This window comes from Strongylocentrotus purpuratus, unplaced genomic scaffold (genome assembly GCF_000002235.5).
Source record: "Strongylocentrotus purpuratus isolate Spur 01 unplaced genomic scaffold, Spur_5.0 spur5_scaffold_1, whole genome shotgun sequence".
Taxonomy (NCBI): domain Eukaryota; kingdom Metazoa; phylum Echinodermata; class Echinoidea; order Camarodonta; family Strongylocentrotidae; genus Strongylocentrotus; species Strongylocentrotus purpuratus.
Window position 1 is genome coordinate 50,688,094 of NW_022145594.1, and position 27,302 is coordinate 50,715,395.

The 27,302-nt window shown below is 36.0% G+C and overlaps 1 protein-coding gene across 1 annotated transcript; it reads right to left on the reverse strand.

Moving 5' to 3' along the window:
• Window positions 1-5,934: 5,934 nt before the first annotated feature.
• Window positions 5,935-26,885, reverse strand: LOC115921433 (guanylate cyclase soluble subunit beta-2-like). The gene is made up of 13 exons (XM_030978918.1): window positions 26,627-26,885; window positions 24,206-24,279; window positions 22,936-23,030; window positions 14,254-14,517; window positions 13,585-13,757; window positions 12,591-13,122; window positions 11,533-11,696; window positions 10,718-10,874; window positions 9,914-10,062; window positions 9,273-9,419; window positions 8,246-8,400; window positions 7,459-7,622; window positions 5,935-6,155 (listed from the first exon to the last, which is right to left on the reverse strand). Exons 1-13 carry the CDS (start codon window positions 26,627-26,629, stop codon window positions 5,935-5,937), a joined length of 2,298 nt encoding a protein of 765 aa, XP_030834778.1. The 5' UTR covers window positions 26,630-26,885.
• Between the last annotated feature and the right edge of the window lie 417 nt (window positions 26,886-27,302).

Here is a 27,302-nt window from a genome sequence, read left to right on the forward strand (position 1 = left end):
CTTTTCTTTTTTAGACCCAGGGTCATGTTTAACTGTATTAGTGGAATACAAGATTTTGGTATTATAAAAATTGTGTGTCCTTCACAAGAAACCTAAAGCATGTTTCATTTTAAATAGTTGACAGTAATTTAAGGATATATTTCCTTGCGAGGCTGGCAGACGGATGTATTTGCATTATCCTGGTTTTGCTAATTTTGGACGTGCCTTATAAAGCATATTGTTGTTGGCAATAAAATACCATAACTTTAAACATACAACTACCGTATGTGCTTATTTGATACAAAACTACTTGTACTTACCATCCCTTTTCACTTATTTTATCACCTTGTTTTGTGAATGCCCAGCACAGAGTAGTATCAAGATGTTTTATGAAGGAAAGAGTCATGTTTTTCTGGAAAATGTTTTTGAAAATACTCTAACTTGAAGTCCATTTTTTACTCTGCTATGATCATGCATTATGCCTGCATGTGTATAGAAGGTGACAACACCAGGGACTAGTAGTTATAATGATAACGTTGACTTCTGATATAGTGCACATGCCATCATGCCATGGCAGTTATGGCGCTCAAATATTATTACCCTGGTCCTAGGCGGTGTCCAAATATGTAGCACTTTGGCATATCAGGTGCCTTTTTATACCTGGATGGAGAGTGGCAAATGTGGATTAATGCCTTATTAAGGATGTTAGTGCATTAGACAGTTCATGTACCAAGTATATGTGCATTGTAGACTTTTATCATTTTATTTAAGGAGATTTTCATGCAATGTATAAAATACCACTCGATTTTCACAAAGTGAGTTTGAGGTATGTATGTAATATTTCAAATTTACTTATCAAAATATCACTGTATATGTCAATTTCATCGCACATGTTCAATAAAACTAAAATTAAGTAGAATCTAAATTAACTTGTGAATTTGTTACCAGAAATGACCCTGATGTTAAAAGCCATAATGCTCTTGTTATTTTGTCAACGAACTTGATAGAACTCAGTATACTTGATAATAGCTTTGTCTGGTAAGGGCGTATGTCATAGGCCTGAGTTTTCAATGTAACATTTTATCTGACAAAGTTTGTTGTTTGTAAATTTAGAGCTACTTCCAGTTCTAGATTTTGAAATAAATCTGAGAAAATATTTTCCAGGATTTTCTTCACATCATTCCAGTGTAAATGTAAATATGCTGCTATCAGTGCTATGATTACAAGATACTTGTCTCTCTTTTCAATGTAACATGCCTGAGTTATCAGTGTGATATTTAATTCGACATGGATTTTTATTTATATGTTATAACTACATGTAAATCCACCAGTACTATATGATAAATCCAGTTGATGACATTTTTTCCAGGATTTTCTTTACATCACTCCAGTGTGTGTAAATGTAAATATGCTGCTATAATTATAAGACACATGTCTCTTTTGTCAATGTAACATGCCTGAGTTATCAGTGTGATATTCAATTTGACATGGAATTTTATTTATATGTTATAACTACATGTAAATCGATCAGTACTATATGATAAATCCAGTTGAGGAAATATTTTCCAGGATTTTCTTTACATCACTCCAGTGTGTGTAAATGTAAATATGCTGCCATAATTATAAGATACATGTCTCTTTTGTCATTGTAACATGCCTGAGTTATCAGTGTAATATTTAATTCGACATGGATTATTATTTATATATTTTATAACTACATGTACATCCACCAGTAGTATATAATAAATCCAGTTGAGGAAATATTTTCGAGAATTTTCTTTACATCACTCCAGTGTGTGTATATGTAAATATGCTGCTATAATTGTAAGATACATGTCTCTTTTTTCAAAGTAACATGCCTGAGTTATTAGTGTAATATTTAATTTGACATGGCTTATTATTTTGTATATATGTTGAAATACATTCACCAGTACTATATGATAAATCCAGTTGAGAAATATTTTTCAGGATTTCCTTTACATCATTCCAGTGTATAGATATGCTACTATAATTGTACGATACATGCTTATTCTAATTGTATTCAGTACTGAATTTCAAAAAACTGTATGATACATATTCCAGGCTTTTCTTCGCACCATTATGATTATGATTATGCAATGTTGAGATACATGTATATTGTACCTTGTAAAAAGGTTATATATTGAATAAGTTTGCATTCCTGATTGGCTTATAACATACAAATGTAGATACTACTCTTATGAGCATTCTGTTACCTTGACTTTTGATCACCATCCTCTTCTGATTAAGTGATGTCATTTTTATAATCCACTCTGATTTTCATAATAGACATTGCGAATGGCTCAGATCTGTGAGCTTATTCTGAATTTTGTCATGCAAAAGGATGTACTAAACAGGTCTGTCTATGTATATTGGATGATCATGAATTATTTGGAAATGAAGTTTGCAGTGCCTTAGATATTTCAAAATTTTGATATACAAACGAGACAAAATGAATGTGCAGGTTGTAGTTTGATGATGATGTATGTATTTGTTAATTAGTGAGTATCCAAATAGCCAAAACGGTGTCGCGTGACACTCTACATTTTTTTATATATTCGCACGACTTCAATATAACGACCTTATTTTGCATATTACAACGCATGCAAAAGTGAATTAGACTGCGCACATTTCAATTCTAGTTCACTATGCGTGGCATTGTTTGCATTGTCTTAACTGCACGCACCTGACGTAAAGGCAACCTGAAAGTAATAAAGAGGGCATGACTCCAAAGGTTCGCAAATACCCTCAATGTTATATAACAAATATTGCATGAATTTATCGTTCAGTGCAACATGAATTCACCTCCAAATTCAGAATTCCCCCTAGTGCTGTTATATTTCATCCTCAGCCTATGGCCTTTGTGAAATATAACATCACTCAGGAAATTCTGAATTTTTCGGTTCATATTATACAGGTACCTATATGCTAATTCTGAAGTGAGGGAAGCTGATGTAAAGCATATCTGTTTTATGTTAGATACAACTGTATGCATGTTTTAAGCATGTATTCACCTTATTGAAATGTTCATTACGTCTGGTTGGGGATGTTTTTAATCTATTTCATTCATTCTATATACCCCTGTAATATATACTGTAATGATAAATTCAAACTTGATAAGATTTCACATTTATAAAAGTGCAAAGTTTGAATAAATTTGAAAATCAAATGAAATATGATTTATCTTGTGATTATTTGGAAAATAGGAGCAGCATAGTATGAATAAAAGAAAGAGAGTTAAAAGAGAAAATTGAGATACGAAATAGGTGTGAACATAAAGGGGATATATTTTATTGAACTAATCCGTTATGAATTCAGAATTGGTGTAGATTTCATCAGTGACTGTCATTCTTGTTTGTATTGCTCTCAGTCTCTCGATACACATTACTTGTTATGCTTGTTATTATTTTATTTTGTTGGTCAATGTAGCATTGATGTTTTGTTATTTTATGTTATTTCCATTCCAGTCATATTTCTCTCTCTCTCTCATCTTCCGCATTTCGTCCTGTTTTTCTTTCTAACTTAACCCTCTCTCTTTAAATGGTTCTCTCTCTGACACTTTCTCTCTCTTTGTTTATGTTTCTTATTCTATTTCGGGGGGGGGGGGGTCAATGAGAGAGAGTGATATATATATATATATAGAGAGAGAGAGAGAGAGAGAGAGAGAGAGAGATGGAAAGATAGAGAGAGGGGGAGGGGTAGAGAGAGAGATCGGAAGATAGAGAGAGTGAGATGGGGGAAATAAAAGGATAATAAGGTAAATTAATCTAGCCCATTCAACCCTTTTCGATAAAATATGCGAATTATGCGAATTATTCTCAATTGCTGTAAAACACTCGTTTGCCTTACCTCCTCTCTCATCCGAACTTTCTTTTCTTTTTTTCCCCATTCAATATTTCTCATTTTTACATTCGGTACACAAGATACAAGTTAGACAGGACAATTGAATTATGAAAATTACAAATATATTGTTAGTCCATACACCCCATACATTTAATTCAGCTTTGTTTTGAAGGCACACTGATAGATTGCAGCATGGATTTTAAAGAAATTGTCATTTAAATTAAGTCAAAGATGATAATAATATTTAGCATGATAATAATTACTTGATTATTAATATCAGTTTGCTATTTATATATGGATGCTTTTATGATGTGACTCGGAATAATGTTCTTGTTATGTACCGTCTGTTCAGAGCTGGAAGGATGTTGACTCATTCTTGTTGAGCATTAACTCACACCCTTCTGGCTCTCAGCATACAATATCATGTTTATACCTATGTTTATTTAATATGGAACATCAAGGAGAAACAAAAATGTTGTTTTGTTAGGGACAACAAAACTTGAATTTTTAAATCTTGATTAATAATGTCGTAATCATTTTGACTGGTTATTTATTCAAGAAGAGGCTGGCGGCATTCCCCATCACCCATCTCCGTTGATACATTATCACGAGCTTTATTCGCTCATAATATTTACCGTTCTTACGTTGATTTCATTTCTCATCATATTTCTAATGGTTTATGAATCGAGCGAGCATAACTTGCTTTATAATTTTGTTTAGGTATGGTAAGGTGTGTAAGTACTAGAAGTATCAAAACAAAAGTTAAACAAACGCTTTTAACGGTGTTCTTTATTTGACTAAAAAATTGTTCACTGGCCGCCGCATCGAAATCACCCTGATAATAATATATACCCCTCAGTTCGGGGTAGTTGTCAGCGGGGAAGATTCCTGGTAATGGTCCTCTAAGAGAAATAATAATCGGGTGTGGAAGGCTGGTGAAACTTTTCCAACACAAGAGTTTATCATGTCACTGTAAATTGCATATCTCCATTCAAACCTCAATTTCAAATTATTATGTAGTTCTGAATTTGATACAACCAGGAGGTATTTACTTTACTCCAGAATATGTCTCGTTTCGACCCCATGCTTTAATTAATTGTGGTACAACACATTGATTTCATTTAGATTTAAACACAAGTGAAATACATTTAAGGTGGGATCAATGTTTCGAATATACATTTCACTGTTCAGGTGTACAAATGTCTTCTTCTTTTTTTAAAATCACAAATGGTATGTTTATTTGATGTATTTACATTGTTTCACACGGCCCCAATGTAAATCAGTCTTGTAACTGTTTGGGCTTTTTAACCGTGTATAAATAAAGATATGTTGAAAACTCTAGTTGTATTTCAACACTTCAATAATGCCTGTACAAAATGATGTACAATATTTGACATGACTTAGCGAAACTTGTGGCGCCTTAAATGTTTTAAAACGGTTTGTAGCCCGTTTCAGCAGGCTTTCATTTAGCTGCACTCATTTAAAGCACAGTGCACAATGCTGAAGAGGTTCTTCTCTCGGTTACATCGGACGATCGTGACGTTTTTTGTTTTATTTTTTGTATGTTTTGGTGGTGGTGATGGTGATGTAGATGTCTGGGTCTCGACTCCAGAGGGCGCTGTTTGTTTGTAACACCTTTCAGCGGGCTTTCATCTAGCTGCACTCATTTAAAGCACAAAAAAGGGAATAATAATCGGGTGTGGGAGGCTGGTGAAATATCTCCAACACAAGAGTTTCTTATGTCACTGTAAATTGCATATATCCATTCAAACCTCAATTTCAAATAACTATGTAGTTCTGAATTTGATACAATCAGGAGGTATGCTCTCCTCCAGAACATGTCTCTTTTCAATCCCGTCGTATAAATAATTTTGGTAAAATTCAGTGATTTCGTTTAGATCTAAACGAATGTGAAATAGAATTAAAGGTGGGATATTTGGAACAAACATTTCATTGTACAGAAAATGTTTAAAGATGCCTGTACAAAATAAAGTACAATATTTGAGATGCTTTAGCGAAATTTGTTGCGCCTCAAATGTTTGTAAATGGTTGTAACACCTTTCAGCGAGCTTTTATCTTTATAGCTGCACTCATTTAAAGCACAGTGCACAATGCTGAAGAGGTTCTTCTCTCGGTAACATCGGACGATGGTGATATAGATGTAGATGCCTGGGTCTCGACTCCAGAGGGGGCTGTTTTGCCTGCTTTGATCGTAGTGAGGTCGTCTTTATTCGTAGTCAGTTCGTGATTCGGTTCGTTGATGATGACAGGGGCTCTGACTTCGTTACCATCAGGACACGTGAGGGCGTCATCCCCTAAATAGACGTAAAATGGTGTATTGGGACCAATATGGAAGCATTGTAAGCGTGAATAATTCCTGTTTTATTGTGTTTTCTTTTATATATATATCAGAACAACTATCCCCTGGACCACCACTAAGGACTGTGTGTGTGTGTGTGTGTGGGTGCGCGCGTGTGTGCGAATATTTGTTTGTGTTCTATATTCTGTAGCTTAGTTTGTTTCCATCCCTTGTATAAACATTATATTCTTTTTATTCACCTTGCCATATCGTTAATGTATGTATTTTGTTGACTATAGGGCCCCGCTCACAAGCTTAGCTTCTACAGGGGTCCTAAAACCATTCACTTAATGATGTACTATTACCAGTCTCTTTTTCATGTAAAAGATTATATCATGTTTTGTGTGGTTTTGAATAAATGAACTTGAACTTGAACTTGAAACACCCCGGATAACCACCCCTAGGATAACCACCCTCTAGGACAGCTACACCCTAGGGCAGCCACCCTCTAGTGCAACTACCCCCGGACAACTATACTCCCAGACAACTACCCTAGGATAGTTGCCCAGGGGTATTTGCCCTGGATGGTGGTTGTCCTAGGGGATAGTTAGCTGGTGGAAACTCATCCTAGAGGGTAATTGTCCCGGGGGTATAGCCGTCCTAGAGGGTGGTTGCCCTAGGGGTAGTAGTCCTAGAGGGTGGTTATACTAGGGATGGTTATCCGGTGGGTAGTTTGTCCAGGGGGTAGGTGTCCTGGAACCCTTTATGTCAATTAAGAGAGAGTTTATAGTACTACGAACTTAAATAAAGTTGAGTACATTGCATGGAATCACTATAATTATGTTGAAAGAAACAGTCTAGAATCAATTGGGCAAAGGTGATTATGTTTTACACACCAAATGATGTATACTGTGGAGTTTTGGAATAATCGAGATTTAGGAAATCTACTCAGTCTTGCTGAAGGTCACATTCACTGCAAACAAATGGGTTATAATGGGACTACACAAAATGTTTTTTTTATGAGAAATTTCTTTAATAATTTTGTTGGGTTCTTGAAAACTACAGGCAGAAAATGATAAAGGTCAACAAATTATTTTTCATCTTTACCACTGCAGAACTCATCTTATTAAAATGGAGACGGACGATAGCTTAATCATGCTTGAATAGACATGTTTAAAGTAACAGAATGAATCGAAATTTAAGTCAAATGATAAATAATATATATACAAACAGTTACTAAACAGATGCTAAGTCCTGATTATATGCGTATTCAAGGTTCACGGTTCAAGGTTCAAAGTTCAAAGGTCAAGGTTACATACCTTCATTCGAAGCTGAGTCTGAAGCTGAGTCTGGAGCTGAGTCTGTGTCGTCATCATTGGTCTGGTTTGATCGAGCAATCACAAAGTGTGTCATCATCCTACCCTTACCTTTGATCTCCATCCCACCTCGGGCCTCGCATTCGAACCCTTTACCCTTGATCGCTCTAGGAACCAAGAAACAATTATAACAATCAAGCTTGGTATTATAAAAAAAAATAAACATGTTTGCAACTCCTCTCGCAATTCAATTAAACATCATTTTCAATTTCCTTATTTATTATATCCGATATAAATCATAGATGGATTACGCAATACGTCTTTGTAATGTCCGCACGTTGCAATAAATAGGTGATATTGTAGGCCATTGAAATGGCCTTAGGTTGATATTTCGAAAGTAGTTGCGATTGTCATGAATCTTGTATTTAAGATTAATTTTGATCGTGTATATCTCTAACAAACCCTCACAGTAACATGTTTCGTTTGTTACTAGCGCGGACACATTAAACAACCCGAATGGAACACCAAGAGGAAATATTCTGGGTAATTTTGCTATGAAAAATAGTATTTTAAAACAAAAAAATCACTTGACGTGTTACGTACAGTGACGTACACGGCAGCAGTGAAATATTTGACGAATTAAATTCCGGAGCAAATATTGCGTGTTTTAATATCGACTCACTGTCCCACCCTAGTGCGAGTATGAAGAAGCCTCTAACGTACGCCTTACCTATAGGTAGAAGGGCTAAGGTGAACTCACCTGTAGGTGGAAGGGCTAATGTGAACTCACCTGTAGGTAGAAGGGCTAATGTGAACCTTCCCCGGTACACTGTGGCTCTCCATTCTCGATGCCGTGTTCACAGTATCACCGAACAAACAGTATCTAGGCATCTTAACACCCACAACACCAGCTACGACAGGCCCGGTGTGGATACCCACTCGAATCTATGTTGATGACAAAAACAAGGAAACAATTAAGAATTCAGCCTTTAAGGTATTAGTTTTATTTGCCGAAAGGCTTTGAAATCCAGCAATAGCGAAAGGAATGTTGAGAAAAAAAGAAAGAAAGAAACAGAGAGGGCCGAGAGAGAGAAAAACAAACTATGAGGGGGTGGACGTAACGGGTAAAAGAGGGAGATAGACAGAGAAAGACAGGGAAAGATGAAGAGAAAGGGAGAGAGAAAGAAAAAAAGAGAGAGAGATAGTGGGAAGAGGAGAGAGAGAGAGAGAGAGAGAGAGAGAGAGAGTGAGAGTGAGAAGGGAGAGAAGAGATGAGGAAAGATGGATTGGGTAGACGGGGAGGGGCGCAAACTTATACAGATTTTTTGAACAACCGTACTTCTTCGTGATTATACTGAAATACAGACAAAGGTATTCCTAGTATTAAATCAGCATTTAAAGTAAGGAGGAGTGGGATCATCTAGAGAGAGATACAACTTACAAAAATATACCTCTTCCCTAACAGTAATTTGTTTTAAAGTGCATTAATTGAAGCTTTCATACATTGACCTCCCTGTAATAACTGATTTTGAAACCAATTGGTGTTTGATGATTCTCTTGTCTGACTACTAAACAAGTATGTATATGCGTGTAAGTAAGCAATCAGGAGCCCAACGGTTTTAAGTCCTCTCAGCTGGACTTTGTAATTGTAATGACGGTTAATACCTTAATTACCAAAGGGCAGGAGTGCATTAGCTTGGTTTCGAACCCGGGACCTCCCGGTAACGAGACAAATGCTCTACCACTGAGCCATCGCGCCCCCTTTAACAGTATAAACTGTACTTAGATACCGTTACTATATTCTAGTATCATCCTACCTGTATTATCTCTCCGGTGACAGGCGATGAGATGCTCTTAACCCCTTCAACCTGCCCGAGACCAAAGCATGCCACCTGTTCAGCATGAGTTTCATTAGGGATAGGCAAGCCTCCTACCGTCATGTAGGCATCCCCGATGGTTTCAACCTTAAATAAACGCAATTTATTTTAAAAGTGTTTATACCGTAAAATAACGATCATTAACACATAATGTTATAACTTCTTTTACCTTCTTTTTCCCCTAAGGAATGCACGTAAGTATTGCATTTGTGTTTAATACATGATAACGTTAAAGTTTAATACTCAAAACCTAAGTGAAAATGGTGAAGGAAAGTGCTAAAAAGATAAGGCATTTTCAATTAGAAATTCGACTCCTTATTAAAGCAGAAAAATATCAATCATATGAGGTAATGTACAAATAGCTGCGAAGGTAGTTCAATTTTTTATAAAATATTTGTATCATAGGTAGATGCAATGATATTGCTAGAGTAGGTTCGTTTAATTGATCAGGTAATACTTAAATAATCACTTATTTATACCGAGTACCGAATACCCGTGACAAGATACGCAACTTATTCCGTTGTTAATGGGGGGGGGGGGGGGGGCGTGGCTCCTGAACTGTATCTTCTTGTATTGCTTACCTTATAGACATTGTGTACGCTGGTGAGCTCATCAAAGACAACATACATCTCATTGAGCAGATAAACAATCTGAATAGGATCACACTGAGAACACATGTCGGTGAAGCGAACTATATCACTGAAGGAAATAGTCACCTGCTGAAATTCACCTAGAGAAAGAGAACGAGGATGTGAGAGAGAGAGAGAGAGAGAGAGAGAGGGGGGAGAGAGACAGAGAGAGAGAGAGAGAGCGAGAAAGAGAAAGAGAGAGAAAAGGAAGGGGGAGAAGATGTTGGAATACATGTGAAGCGAACCACATTGTATAATGATGCTGTAAGAAATGATCACTTACTGAAAATGTAACATCAGAGAAAAAGAGAGAGGAGAGATAATTTTTGTATATTCAGAAAGAGAAGGGATCTTACACAAACTGTTTGTGATAGAATGAAATTCTTTTTTTCGACCCCATACTCCTTGATCCTTTTCGAGCCATCTTAGATAGTTTTGTTAACGGCAACGCCAACCACCAAACATATTTTAATAATGAAAAGAGCACATTTTGTATTAACACAAATATATCTTGATTAATCGTCACGCAGTCGAAACATAGCTTTGATTTGTTTAGTTCAATTATGTCTTTGCTATGATTTCAGCTGGGACCCGTTTCACAAAGCCTTCTTTCAATGACAAATGAAAACAAATCAGTGATCAAACTGCTGATAAACAATCAGAAGCAAGAATCAGTAGCTTATAACAAAAAAAAACTTGCATTTGTCACTGATGACAAGTTTTGTGAAATGGGGACTTGACCATTGATTGACTAACCTGCCTCAACCTTCTTCCCATCTCGAAGATCATTAGCGACCTCTTTCGGCAGCATTGAGTAGAGTAGTGTATCAGTTTTCTTCTTCTCTAGTTCTAGGTCTCTCATGAGCGTGCGCAGTTCTTCTTTCTTCTGCTCTAACTGCTTCGCCAACTCAACCTAAAAACAATTTATGAAATATAAATATTTTGCACTTTGTTAATTTGCTAGAAGTCTTTTAATAATAATAATAACAAATAATTGCACAAAATAATAATGTCAAATTACTATAATGAATATCAATTATAATTTCTAGAATTTAATGGGCGAGCTCTTTTTTGTTAACCACTACTTGAGCTTCAAGACGGCAATGCATGCATGTTTAAATTTCAATTAGATCGTGCGTGCCATTGGATTGCACAACCCAGTTCATGCTAATTGATCTTCATGATCACTTGGCTTCGTTGACGTTATTACACAACATCCATAACCATGCTTAACATGCAACTCATTGATAATCATAGTGATTGAGTGATGCAACTCCCCTAATACATGGGCGTCATTCCTTAAGTAATACCTATTGTTCAGGGGGATGAATGAATAGATCATCCCTTCCCCTGAACAATAGGTATTACGTAAGGATTGACGCCCATGCACTAATATATAGGTAAATTTCATTGTGAAACTTTTAGAATTTTAGAATGTGTATTTAGAATGTTCATGAGGACATCACTTTAGACTTGAATCTTGATGTTGCCATCAAGTTAATTAACATTGTCCTGTTTAGAATAATAAAAAACACCACACAAATAGAATTAAGTGTGACGTATTTAGTAACCTCCGCGATTCTTTGTTGATTGAACAGGATGAGGTCACGTGTTAGATCATGTGATGCGATGTCTGAAAAGTGCATCTTCCTATCCCTTAGGTCATTCAGTGACGTCAGCTGGGGTGAACAGAGGAACACATAGAGATGTGAATCAGGCATCCACACCATCTGACCTGAGATTGATGACAAGGAAAAGGAAATGGGGAATTTATTAAAGGGAGTGTGTCATACTTTCATAATAGGTGGATACTCTGCTATTTATTGACTCGTTACTCCTCTTCTTTTTAGGGTATTTCTTTTTCCTTTTATTTTTTCTTCTGTATTGTTTTGTCCCAAATTGTATTGAACTCGTGCAATCATTTGTCAAATTACTGCCCTCTTACATTTGATTATGTACGTCTCTCTAAAGTAAACATATTCTGTCCCGGTCATTTGTCCACGTCTACCGGGAACCTTTATGTACTTTTACCCTTCCTCCTTTATTCAGCTGCTTCTCTTTCTAGAACTGTCTTTCTCCCTATATATATATATATATATATATATATATATATATATATACGTATATATCTCCCCCCCCCCCCACCCTCACTCCCACCCCTCTCTATCTCAAGCTCATCATTTTTATTATCCTTTGAGTAAAAAATAAAAAAATGAATAAATAAAATCACCCTTTCAATGACCATGTAAAGCAAATCAAATTATTCCTGCAGACCAATTTATATTCAAGACGTAATTGAGTTTGCTAAGGAGCGGTAACCCATGCAAACATTGCTTTTCAAAAAGTTTATCGCTTTCAAGTGTCGAACGTATTATTAAACTTGCCTCTTCGTACATCCCGTTGCAATAATTTTTGTCAGTTCTATTTGGTTTTTTTTAAAAGAAAGAACTTTGATTATATTTAATTTGATTTCATTTTCTTTTCGTTGGAATTCACAACAAGTTTTAGAAATTAATAAAATAATTCGACATGGGTGCAAACACGTATGGCAGGGAAAATGAGCGCTGACGAAATTCTTTTCATCACGAGCATAATTCATTTTCATGAAATGAATCTATTCATGCATTACCTCTGAGAGAGACGACCGGCATGTGAGGAGCCATCGCTTCTTTCTTCAGCGTCGCCATGAAGATCATGTTGAGAAAGAGAAAGATATTCTCCGACGTCAACTCAATCTCCGGGTGATCAAGGACTAAAATATCCTTGAGTGTAGCGCCTTCATCATTGATCAACGGACAGAACTGTTGCAGCTTTGATCCAGAGTGCATGATCACCAGGTCATCGTTGAAGAGGATGTGGTAGGGGAAGGTCTTGCAGAATGTCTCAGGATCTAGGAGAATCCTAGCGGGGATCTTCGGTTTGAAGTGACTGATCGGGAGGACACGTTTCTCAGAGATCTCGGGGAGACATTGGTCTCTTGCCACTTTTCCTTCGGCCAGACTTTCTTCAATCCCGTTGATATCCATTCCTGAGAAAGGACATCGTTTAGCGGATCCGTTCCGAGCGAGAACCAGATTATTCTTCACAGATTCGTTGCTTGGTGGCCGATAGTCACCCCCACCGATGAGATGCGAGGTCCCATCAACAATGGAGGTCCATTCCTAAAAATCCCAAAGAATATACCCTGATGATAAATTTCCTCAAAAGATCCCTGTTGTTGCCCCCCCCCCCCCCTCTCTACCCTTACCTTTATGTCAATGTTATATAATTTAGCAACAATTCTTGGAGCCCACTTCACTTAAAAAAAAAAGATTGTCGTTACTCTCTTCACATATTCAAAAACAAAAGTATATTAAGGGATATCCATTTCCAGGATTGAGTTCATATGGAATTGTAATAACGTAGTCGGGAAAACAAAATGTTTGATTTGAGTTATTAATGTATCGTGCGCGCACACCCACCACACATACACACGCACTCACCAACACACGCACACACAAAAACACACAAACCCACGCGTGCGCACACCTACAGAAAACAAATAGGTTAACCAGAATATTAAGAGAAAACAGTTTGCACTCCAAAGCAAAATGGTTAAAAATAATTCGAGACTCAATTTTTACCTCTTCAGTTACAATGCCACTAGTTCCCATCGGAGCTAGATCAAACTTGACGAAACACACGTGAAACTTGTAATGGTCCTTTAGTATCCCACAATACTCTGCCTGGTCATGTGATAACAGCTCGATGTCCACTTCCGTGTTGAAGATGATTCGCCCGACCGCTTTCACGCATCCTTTTAATGAAATTCAAAATAAAAATCAATGTAAATAATGATGAAGGTACAGCATTTCCATGAGGATTAAAGAGGATACTATTAGTATAATTATACGTAAGCTAACAATATAAATATAAAGGAAGCATATTAAAGATTGATAAACTGATATTCGGGGCATATATATGTTCTTAACAAAGAATAAAAAGGGGGAGAGGTACACAATAACGAAACAAAATGCATTCGAACTGTTTACATGGCAGACTACTATATGAATGTCTGCTTGAAGAAGAAAACAAAATATCCTGGGTATTATCATAATCCTTCAAAGTTTACTTTTTGGCCCCTGAGAAATATCAAGAAAGGCCAAGGTAGAATCATCAAGTCTACACAAAAGTGTGTATCTTCCATGATGTTAATTCAAAGGCACGGATACAGAAAGAGTTTTAAAAACAAATGCAATTGAAGTATTGATCGCCAATGTAATAGTGTGACTGTATCCTCATTCGGATATTACCGTAGACAATGCTTCCGAGGCCGCGACGATTTGAGTAGTAGTGAAGGATCATTTCATCATTCTCCAGCTCCTCGACTCTGAACGACGGGACGGTCATCTTAGGGTAGAGGGTCTTCATGTACACACTGTGTAAGAAGTCCAGGTTAGCCATGAAGTCTGAGAGGGTACCACCCAGAGCCCGAAAGAGGGCGTCGTAACCACATCGCATACACCATACCACCCAATACACACCGAACGTCTCCAGGACAACGTTACCGTCGACACCTACGACATGAAATATGAGTTATAAAATATTATAAAATGATGACGTAGATCCTAATTAAAACGCATTAGTTATTTAATTTAGATCTAGATCAGTCATAGATGTAGACCTAGAATTAGCAATGAACGGACGGACTTTGAGTTGAGGGTGATTTATCAAATAACAAGGATCCACGTCATAATTTTATAAAACAAATAATACACAGCATTTTGTTCGGGCATTCGTAATTTTACCCACACTCGGTACCTTCTAAACAGTCCAAACACACTTGGCTATTGCCTCGGGCGTGTTAAACTGTTCCAGAGGTACCCTGTGCGGGTAATTCTTACTAATGCCCTCACTGCTGTGTATTATTTTTATATTAATCATTTCTGGTCATCACTCTATTTATACAGGGGTTCTCAAAGTATGGACCGCTATTTTAAAGGAAATTTAAAGAAAAATCTAAAAAATCAAAAGGGATGTAAAAATCCTGAAAAGTGAACATTATTTGTTAAAGGTAATACACAGTTTTGGTATGGGGTCATGAATTTGGTTCAAATGAAAATATTGGAAGCATAATGCGATCCTACAATTTTCAGTGATCGTTGTCGCGGTTGAAATCGAGTCTAAAGTTATGAAATTGTAAATAATACACTCTTTATGTTGTATAGCTCCCTCTCAAGGTCAAGATATTAATTAAGCTATAAAACAATGTTTCTTGACTAAAATCGACCGACTAGCTATCCCGGTTTTGAAGTTATGTATCACAACTACATATTCTGAGATTTTCATGGTCGCAACTACAATTGTACAGCCGTAGGCGCTATTTGAAATTGATCAACATTTTATATTCAATTTTTCTCGAAAGCAGAAGCGTTTTAGGGGCTAACTTTTTGTGGTTATAATACATTCACAGGGGCATCCAAATATATCCACCCAATTTTCGAAATTTCCCAAAACTTTGTATTACCTTTAAGCTTTAGAAACATCCAGATGGATAATTCATTAATGTGGGCATCATACCATTGAATGTTTTCCAGTTGAAGTTTCAAGTTTAAAGGGCGTGTTCTGCTATTGTTGAATGAGATGGAATGTTCAACCTGAGGGCTTGTTGTTCTCTTTGAAAGGAACACACAATGTGGGTAATGCAATTTGGATTTTAACGGATGGATTAGAGTTTTTATCGCTCACGACGGCTATACGGGAACCCTAAGGCGGACCCCTGGACCCCATTATTGAAGATATAAATGATTCCCAAGACAACCCGCTGTTGTATAAAATGATATTAATAGTCCCATATTTATGAAATCATGAATTCAAAATGGGAGAATTCTAATGGGGTTTATGTTAACGAGACGGATCTTTAAAAGGAAAAGGGGGAACGAACGTATTTTAGTTTTCTCGTGCAAACCCGTTCGCTTTATTCTCGATACTGTACAATTACAGTATGATGATGGGGGTAGCTGACGGCTGCACTTTCCTTTGCCACTACACCACCCTCTTCTGTTTGATTTGATCACAGAGGCAATTAAAATTAACGAGCATCGAATACAATTTGAGGAGTAAACAAGAAAAGGAGAGGAAGATGGAAAGGAATATAAAAAATGAAATAATTTGTAATTTGATTATTCGACCCTTTCGACAGCCGTAACTATTAAACACTGCCCACTTGCATTTTGTTCAATCTATTCAGACTGGTGCCGGCTGAACGTTTCCAATCAAGCTAGAGCAATCAATGCTGTGTACATTTATAATATTATTTGCTCGCTTGTGTTATGTTTACATAACGAAATGGATGTAAAAAGAGGGTCTCTACCTTACTTTATATTTTATTTCATATCCCCTCTACCTAACTTGACTTTTACGACTTTTATTTGTACCTTTAAATGTGTTATTTTTTTTATAATGACGGTTCTTGGAATTTATTGCTATATAGGGATAGTGATGTTTAGATAATTACTCTACTGATAGACTCGCAGGTCCATTATAGTACACCGAGGTCCTTCCAATATAAAAGTATTTTCTATCTTAAATTTCTGACTCGCCCAAAACACACCCAGTAATTGATTTGCAGGCGATGTGGTCAAGCATCAATAATTTATTTACAAAATGGACAGTCCTCTTTTTAACTGTACAATTAAGTTAGTTTATCAAGTCGTGTCAGGAAAATTACAAGGACGGTGTAATGAGAAACTACTGCGAGAAGACAAATACAAATTGAAAGCGCATCATTTAATGGTGGATTGCAATCATTTGACGCTTGATCATTATTATACGAAATTTGCTAAGGAGTGTATTATCATGTATTGGTTAAAAGGCTAACACATGTGACATTCAGTAAGTTGTTTAGTGCACGAGCATGCAATTCCATTTAGGTTTGACCCACCTAAACCATTTGATTTATACGACTGTGATGAAAGCTGGTCGGCCTAAAAGTGGCCGACGCTTCTAGCTCCCGGAAACCCAGAGCACCAGAAACATACCCAGTTTTACACATTCTAACCTTGCTGCAAACCTATGAAAATGGAAAATAAAAAGGGGATATTTACTGAATTTCTCTCGCGAAAAGTCTGGTCACGTATACGGTCGTAGACCGTTAAACAATCGTGAGAAAAAGAGTGGCAATTCCTCATCTCTAACGATGTATCGATTCCCGTGGAAAATTAAAACGAATTCTGATAAAACTTATGTGAGCTCTGCATGTCCGATTACAAATGGCTCATTGTGATTATGGAACCCTTATTTCCAGCTTATCTACCTTCGTATATCACTCAAAATTACAACATGTTACAGCACATGACTGACTCGAGCATGTCTATCATCAAGATTTCACCTTGCAAAATAATTAATATTACATCAAGACTCAAGGTCGCAGCCTAATGCAATTGCAAGTGACATCATTTTGAGCATGGTATAACAATGCTTTGTAGGGTATTCCAATGAGAAACCCTTTTAGTAGCTACCTTTTAGTAGCCTGCGAAATTGCGAATTAAGCCGAGACATTGCATAGATTTATGACTAGTTTTTAATAATATTTTTCATAAAAATGTCGCCATATATTATATAAGTTGCAAAACGTGCACAATAGCATGACCAAAAATATTGCACCACAATGAACTGATACAGCAGACTCTCACCGAGAGCTCTAGTGGGCCAATCAAGCGGTTCACTGCATCTCAGAATGAATAATACACAGCAACAAACTTAAAGGTACTTTGTCCCTTTTGCAGCCAACCTCAAATTCTGTAGAACTTTGCAGGAATTATGAATATGTCAAGTATGTCCTATCTGTGAAATTTAAATGTTAGTAGTGTCCCAATATTCAAATTATTGCAAGGAAACCTGTTTACTTGCTAGACTTCACTGTCACTGACACTATTGAGTGACTGACTGGCTTTTTTTCTTCTTTGATAATAACATACATAAAATGAGCTGTAAAGGGTACATGAGCATTTGTCTACATCAATAACCCACTTCTTGTGATGGCCAAAATTAAACTAATTGAATCTTTGCGCAGCATAAAACGTATGACCATTCAGTACAATGGTCTGAAAATCAAGACTATTACTTATTGGCTCTATAGCTCCTAAGTCGATTTGAAAACTAATAGTCGTTATTTTCCCACTTGAAGACATTTACGAGCCCCACCTTTTTTAGGGAAGTTCTAAATTAGTATTATCTTTCAAATGCTGTAGGAATTTAACCTTTTAATTTTGTTGGCCTGCAAATGGGACATAGTACCTTTAAACACGAAATGAGAGTCTAAAACAAAATGACGTCACTTCAAGGAGGTCTCGTAACTCTTGGGTAGTCATCAATAATTTATGTATCGCTTAAAGGACTTAACCTTTTAATAAAAATGGACGTTGCTCGTGGGTTCAAGTTCATTAAACAATCGCATTATTATATTGCTGCGAATGGCAAGAAAATGGTCATTGTTATTTAAAAAAAACGTGCATATATTTTGTTGACGCATTCTTAATAACTCATTTCTACTTACCTAAATCTCAAATGTGTTGCACCCTGACAAAAGCTCGCACAAACTCGGTTCCTAATGTTTTGCTTTGCTTTGCGTTGCTTTGCGTTGCTTTGCGTTGCTTTGCGTTGCTTTGCTTTGCTTTGCTTTGCGTTGCGTTGCTTTGCTTTGCTTTGCTTTGCTTTGTCTTGCCTTGCTTAGCTTTGCTTTGCGTTGCCCTGCGTAGTTTTGCGTTGTTTTGCGTTGATTTGCGTTGCTTTGCTTTGCTCCTGCGCGGGATTATGTCCCCTTGCTTTAAATTAATAGGGCACGATCGTTCAGTCCATGAATTTACTAGCAATAATCAAGATATCGAGTACATTGATACCACGTAAATTGAGGTTCGTCTGAATCCACTTCTTTCTAGCAGAGAGTCTGAATCGTGTATGGATTTAAATCTTGAAGTGAATTGGACTGCAAACTAATCTTTTTGATTGACGGGTACTCTCTTACTTTAGACATTACGATATACCTAGTTCAAGGGCAACCTTCATGTCCATTTTCAACTAGAGGAGCTTGTCACTCTAGCGAGGGGACCATGAAAACGTACACAAGGAAACTAAGATCTTTATCCTTACTATATACATGACCTTGTTATGACAAGTACTTCGGGATTAGTATGTGGCAGGTGAATAGCGTTACGAGTGTTCTCTTGGGAATGTTTTGATCATATGCTTTTATACATGTATGCATTAACTATGACCTTCTCTCCTCAGAATGCACATTTTGAAGAAGAGAGAATGAAAGATGTAAGTGTCATTGACAGTGAAGCAATGCCTTTAGTTTATTTATCATCGTTATTATTGTTTTTATCATTATTGTTAGTAGTAGTTGAAATCATTATCATTATTATTATTAATATACTCATTATTACTGTTAGTATTATTGTTATCATTATCATAATAGTTGTTTTTTATCATCATTATAAGTTTGTTGTAGTAGTAGTAGTAGCAGTAGTAGTATAAGTAGTAGTAGGTGTAGTAGTATCAGTATTACTATTCTTATTGCTGTTGTTGTCATATACTGTCATTGTTATTGTTATCATTATCTATAATAATTAATGATATTCTTTATTTGTATTTTTGCTAGTCGGTGAACCTAACAACGTTGACTTGGACTTTACATACGCGTTCATGAGATATGATTGCTTTTAACAAGCAAGCGTCTTTTTATTTCTTTATATAATAGGTGTTCGTCAAATAGCAAGTCCCTGGTATGACAGACAAAACAAAACCAACCATGATTGATCTTATAACAATAATTAAACAAATTCAAGGGGAAATTTAAAACAGGCGGAACAAAGAAAAGAACCCCTGTTGCTATTTGCAGGTTAATTTAATCAAACTCTCTACTGTTAAGGATTGTCAGTTCACCTTGACTTGACCTTCTACTTTCACTGTCACCATCCCGAGACATTGTTTTAAATGACCCTCACAATATTCAAAAGCCAGATCTGATTATAGCATAGTTCTTATCAAGCATCGGGTTGTAAAATAAAGTTATATCGTAATTGTTACCCGGTTTCTCTTTTACTGAAGAAAACTTAACATACGTAAGCGATACAAGAAAAATCGTCGAGTAAAACAAGATCTGACGTAGGAAAATCTGCCAAACATATTATATTGCTTCGGAGTATTGTCTTATAAGAGATAACTCTCTTTCGCGAAAATATCTTACAGCTTGGTTTATAGATTCGAAGTAGCTCACAATATCCTATTCATGTTAGATACTTGATTTTGTTTGTAGCCATGTTGTTTTTCTTGTTATTTACTATGAGATGATTTTTGGAAATAATATTTAGCCCTCCACAGCTACTTTATTAGATAAGGTCACGATAACAAATGAACAATCATAAAGTTACACATCTTTGACTCACTTGGTTTCAAGGTGGTTCTCTCTGTTTTGTATACAAATACAAATGGAATTTACTACCACTCAATAACAAATGTTCTATACATACCACACAAATAATAAATATATCTGCATTATCATGATATCGACGCCCTTTTCTCCTTTCCATTATACCAAAAACAAAAACCCTGCATCTCAGTTTTTCTGAGAAAATTTGTTGCTTTATCAATGCTTCTATGCAGCTGAGTGCACCATTTCTCCTTTAATAGTAATAAAAGTGGATTCTTGTGTAGCGGGTATGTCTGTCAAACTTGACACTCCTGGCGCTCCACATCATTCTTTCTTTAAAACGAAATATGGTATCTTCTCTTGTTAACATGTACGTTCATATAGCAATTATCATGCTGTTACATTATCTCGTTTTCTATGAGGAAATGGGCTACAACCATCATATTCCTTTTCATTACTGACCTTTATTTTCTATTCAAGAATAATAAATGAGATCTTCAGAAATCGGCTTGGCTTTTCATATCTTGCATTAATGCACAAATTTCAGATCGCTAGGCCACAATTGTGATGGATATTATTATTATATCTTGTGTATTTGTGGAATACATCTCCTCAAGACAATATCTCTATGAAGGGTTATATTGTGAATTTAAAAGCTTCTGTCGACAGCGCCATTATGGCAAAATCTGAAGATAAGCCGTAGCAAGTATACTTCAAAGTGATACTGTCATTAAAAGACGCATCGAGAGTTTTATTTTCTTCTTCTTCTTCTTCTTCTTCTTCTTCTTCTTCTTCTTTGTTCTCCTCCTCTTTCTTTTTGCTCTTTTTCTTCTTTTTCTCCTTCTTCTTCTTTTTCGTCTTCTCTTTCTTTTTCTTTTTCTTCTTCTTCTCTTTGTTGTTGTTGTTCTTCCTCTTCTTCTCCTACTTCTTCTTCGTCTTCTTTTGCGTCTTCTTCTTCTTCTTCTTCTTCTTCTTCTTCTTCTTCTTGCAAACGTACGAGATATGACGATTGCAATCAGTGCAACATACTATTTGTGAATTTTTCCCAAATTACCTAAATTACTAATCTAATATATTTGGAATTGATAGCGTTGAATATAATTGATCTACTGGAAGTATATCACATAATTATCAACATATCAAACAGTTTGTTCTATCCTCCCGATAGTCAATTATCTATATCATAATGATGAATTAATAACAAAGTTCCGTTCTCGAGCTTGTTAATTGGCTTAATTTCAGTGATGGAATCCTGCTCCCATCCCTGATGAATGTCCACCTCTCATTACGTGCTAATTGACTTGTTAAAGCGAAGGTGATTTACTGGGTAGGCGTATCCCTTGTTGATTACTAGACGTAGAGGTGACTTCGTGATCCTCTTCGCGCTAATTACTCACTCCGGCTTGGGGGGGGGGGGGGGTGGAAGGACAGAGTGCTTATACCTCTGCTTTTACCTGATCATGACAATAATTTTGTGTGAATAGCAGGTCATATCACACAATAGTTATAGATATAGTAATCTCCTTTAGTAATTTATATGTAAAGGGATAGTTGAGTCCTGTTGCAGAGGGCGCTACACAAAATATTTTGTGAGATAATGAAAAAGTGAGTGTGAAATTTGAAAGAACATACAATTTAAATGACATAATCATCTTTGTTTGATAAAGTTTGAAAAATCGCGCCGACCGATATTTCGCTCAGTTTTTTTTTTTTTGGGGGGGGGGGTATGGGGGTCAGTGAGCACTACATTTGTTTTTTTTCATTTGAAAAAAGTGCCGACAAATATTTATTCATTTATTTATTTATTTTTTTATTTTTTATTTATTTATTATTTTTTTTTTTTTAAATTTTATTATTTTTTATTTATTTATTTATTTATTTTATTATCATTATTTATTTTATTTAAATTTTTTGTGGGGGGGGGGGGGGGAGAAAGCACCCCAACAAAAGTTTTCCTTTTGTTTTCTTCTTTTTGGCCAGCCAAAGGCCCCCTCCCCCTAAATCCGCCCCTGATGCGAACGGCTCTTAGGTGAGTTGTTTTTCTTCCGATTATTGCCTTTGAATTATATATCAACATGAATATGGATATAACATGAATTGTTTTAAAACTTGATGATAAATTGTTGAAATTTTATAAATATCCGTTTTGTGGCTTGGTCTAGACAAGTTGTGCTAGTCGTGTAGTCCCGTCTGTACTGTATTGCCTGGCAGGGAATAGGCCATTTTCGTAATGTAATCAATTTTAATACATAAGTCTTTGTGAAGTTCCTCAATAGAAATTATTTCATTCACCTGTCTAGTATTCGCAATAGTCAGAATGCAAACTGTATTAAGTGTGGCAAGAACTAATGTATGCAGATTGGATTATGTCTATTTAAATACTATTATTTTTATCAGGTGAATGAAATAGTTTGTATCGAGGCGTCATTGAGAACACCCGTTCTGGATTTTAGTACCTCAGCGGTCACCCCGCTGTTATTATAGTAGCTTCGCGATTTTGCACACGAACCGCAGATTCTCCGTCTACAATGAGTTTGCGAAAACTCTCTACTTTTGAACTTACCCAGGACCTCTGAAGCGGCTCCAACTATCTGGTATGTGATGGAGTCCGGGTACATATCGAACTTGACAAACCGATCATCCACACCGGCTTTTATCCTAGTAATATCAAGAAATTGGGATATAAACTCAGAGATTAGATAAACTCAGAGGTCGGATGGACACACGCCAAATGTATTTCTCAGTGTATTAAATAGAAGTAGACCACACTATGAGTTCAAGCAACATGTTTTCGTCTGTTAAATTAAATCTTTGTTTCTAATGATGAAGAAGCTTCCGATAGAAATCAACTAAACCATTAAAGTCATTCTGAATTGTGTACATCCTGCAAATATATCGACGGGTCGGATCACAAAAGTGTAATCAAACAGAAACTTTGGGAATACTTGCTTGACATAATATTTTACTGTAGGCATTTTATTAGCTTGAGACGGAGTCAGAACGTTAGAATTCGCTTTTTCGATTTTGTTGTTCTTTACTCACATATTAAACAATTCTTCGCAGCCAGCTCGTTCGACAGAATTTCATTTTATTTATCAGTCTATGCGTTAAAGTCTGGCTTAAAGATATCATGACAGTGAATTTCGTTTTGCGTCATTACTATACAGTTAGATATAAGCTGAGACTCGTTTCCTTTAAACGAGTCAGAACGTTAGAATTCGCTTCTTCGATTTTGTTGTTCTTTACTCACATATTAAACAATTCTTCGCAGCCAGCTCGTTCGACAGAATTTCATTTTATTTATCAGGCTATGCGTTAAAGTCTGGCTTAAAGATATCATGACAGTGAATTTCGTTTTGCGTCATTACTATAAAGTTAGATATAAGCTGAGACTCATTACCTTAAAACGAGTCAGAACGTTAGAATTCGCTTCTTCGATTTTGTTGTTCTTTACTCACATATTAAACAATTCTTCGCAGCCAGCTCGTTCGACAGAATTTCATTGTATTTATCAGTCTATGCGTTAAAGTCTGGCTTAAAGATATCATGACAGTGAATTTCGTTTTGCGTCATTACTATAAAGTTAGATATAAGCTGAGACTCGTTTCCTTAAAACAGTATTCTGCTTTTATCCTATGCAACATACTCTGTCCCTTCATTTCAATGATTTTCCAGCTTCTTCCCTAGGGCATCAAAATCATCACACTTATACCTATAGCCTAGCTCATCGATCAGTATATATTGATTTTTTGATTTGCAGGAGAAGTCTACCTTGACAACTTTGGTTTATTAAAAGCAGAAAAATTAGAAAAACGACAAGTTCGGGCACTTACCTTATTTTCTCCCATGTTTCGTTGCCCCATTTCTCAGTAACGAGATCTTTGATGCTTACGTTCACACTCCCATACTGTAAAGACATAAAACAATATTTTATATTAGTGTTTGCTTTTCAAAATAAGATTTAGATAACATTTCATTTCTAAGAAAGAAGTACATCACCAGTATAAACCCCAACTTAAGAGGGCCGAACGAGTGGAGGGGGGGGGGGGGATTTGTAATTGCAGCCCCTCATGATGTAGACCTATGACAAGTTGTACTTACCCCCCCCCCCCCCTTTTGTTTTGTTTACATCGCCGATCCATTATAATGGAAGCGAGAAGGGTTAACATATCAGAAAGTTGGATGTGCCAATAGTAAAACATTTAAATGATGTTAACCTCCGTGCTGATTTACACTTTAACCAAAAAATAATCATGATACATTCTTCAGCGGACATCTACATGCTAAGCATAATAACTTGTTATTAACACGAATGCAAGGACTTTACACAATCATCGTGATGCAATTTCAGCAGCCTTGGGTCTTGACGACGTTTCTTAATTTTGTTTAAATTGAAAATAAATCAAACTAATTTTTATCAAAACGTATGATCGTTATACTTTTATTACAAAAGATAAAATATATTCACAAACAATTTCAGCCCTGTTATACATAGGTGCGCTCGTTCAATACCTCGTTGTCTTCCATTTGTTTTTAAAGCAAAATGATGTAAAATCCATGGTCAATATTGAAACCTCTTCTTCTGTAAGAAACGGAGATGATATATAACTCCTTAAGAGCATACAGCTGTCAGGAGAAGATAGGATTATATGTTGTCGGAAGCAATACATGATCCTTGCCTAAATTGCTACGGCAAGTAATACAAAATTTGCTGTTAAAAAAAGAAGACGGATTTTTGTTATTGGGGGGGGGGGAGGAATATTTTTGCTGAGACAATTGACATTGAAATTTAAAAAAAAGTGTTCTTTCCTTCTCTGTCCACTACCAAGCAACAAGCGGGATTTCCAGGATTAAAGAAAATGTTGTTTCTTGAAAACAGCAAACTAAAAAAAGACCAAAATAAAAAAATAACAAAGAAACAACAATAAGCAAACACTATCATCCCTGGGAGATAGGTAGTTTGTCCAATTCCTCGTTGTCTTTTTTAAAACATTTTTAAAGCAGAATGATGTAAAGAAAAACATTTGTTGTATTGTCATTTCTTCGTCTGTAAGAAACGAAGGTGATATATAACTCATTAAAGGTACTATGTCCCATTTGCAGGCCCAAAAAATGAAAAAGTTAAATTCCAACTGCATTTGAAAGATAATACTAATTTAGAACTTCCCTAAAAAAGGTGGGGCTTGAAAATGTCTTCAAGTGGGAAAATAACGACTATTAGTTGTCAAATCAAATTTAGGGCTATAGAGCCCAAAAGTAATAGTCTTGATTTTCAGACAATTGTACCGAATGGTCATACGTTTTATGCTGCGCAAAGATTCAATCAGTTTAATCTTGGCCATCACAAGAAGTGGGTTATTGATGTAGACAAATGCTCACGTACCCTTTACAACTCTTTTCATGTATGTTATTACCAAAGAAGAATAAAGCCAGTCGGTCACTCAATAGTGTCTGACAGTGAAGTCTAGCAAGTAAACGGGTTTCCTTGCATAATTTGAATATGAGGACACTGCTAACGTTTAAATTTCACAGATAGGACATACATGACATATTCATAATTCCTGCAAAGTTCTACAGCATTTGAGGTTGGCTGCAAAAGGGACATAGTACCTTTAACAAAATTAAACAATTTCGATTCAACGAAATATATTTCATTCTCTCAAATCCACTCGCCTATAATACAAATAATTTTATTATTAAGTTTACCTACGTATCAAGTGATCTTGGACTTATATTGTACTTTTGTATTGCCTTCCTCTATTTCCTAGGCAAGTAATCACATTATAGGACTTTTTAGATTGAGTTAACGAGAACGGCGTCCACTGATCATGTTTGTTTATGACAAGCTTTCTTTAAAAACACTTATTCATTTTTCTTGATATCAAGGATTACCATTGCTTTACAACAGGAAATAATTTCTTGATATAAAGAATTAAATTGTTGATATCAAGAAAAAAGAATAATGTTGAAACGGCTTGCCATGGACACACATGATCAGTAAATGTTCACGCCATTCTCGTTCACTCAATCTAAAAGTCCCTATTGTGCTTCAAGGAGGAAACTGCTTGATCAGGTTTTTGTGATTTTAAATTACAAGAAAAATTCACAGATACTGCCAATATAAATAATTATGGGGATTAAATCTCATTGATTTCTTCCTAGAATGCAATTTCTGTAACGATGATATTTCTTTTGCATAATCTTGTCTGTTCAACTGAACGTTTCAATTTAGTTTAAAAGATATTTCGACTTACCATAGCAGAAAGTCTGTTTACCTCTGTTCACTCGAAACAAATCGACATCGATGATCTGCGAAAAATGTCCGAACTTTGGGTCTGAAAGCAACTGATATAGTCGATAGTGGATGAGGAGCATAGCTAGCTACCTACCGATCGCATTATACCAATGAGCGATATCTCATGATAACGGCATTAGGAACACAGCGTGTGTTACCATGGTAAGTGATGTAAGTATCACCATGGAAACAAGCAAAGTGGAGATTGGTTTGTTCGGCAGGATGTAAACTAGCATTCCCGGTGTGCTAATCATCCTTAGGTAATTGTTGGGGTTGGGGATTTCGTCCAGAAATTATTTGATTATTTAGTAACAATGTCAAGGTTAACCCAAGGGAATAAGACTAGGAAGGTTGCGAACCTTTCTCATCCATTTTCATTAGGTATCAATAATGGAGACAAATTTTAAAAAGAAAAAGAGAATACAATATTCATAAATGGGTGTAAATCCACCACAATAACATTTTTTGGGTATAATTTCTATTAGTTTAGAATACAGTAGAATAAAAATATTTTGTACCCCCTGCTTTCGAAGAAAAGAATTGTACTTGCAACAAGTAATAGATAAAGTTTGACTACTCTAAAGCATTCGACAAAATTCACCACGACAAATTAATTGAAGGCTTACAAAAAATTA

Excerpts from the sequence above, each read along its gene's own strand:
- LOC115921433 (XM_030978918.1), bottom strand. Across the intron at positions 23,031-24,205 it reads GAAACATGGGAGAAAATAAG|GATAAAAGCCGGTGTGGATG; the intron begins GTAAGTGCCCGA and ends TGATATTACTAG. Across the intron at positions 10,875-11,532 it reads ATCAACAAAGAATCGCGGAG|GTTGAGTTGGCGAAGCAGTT; the intron begins GTTACTAAATAC and ends AATTGTTTTTAG.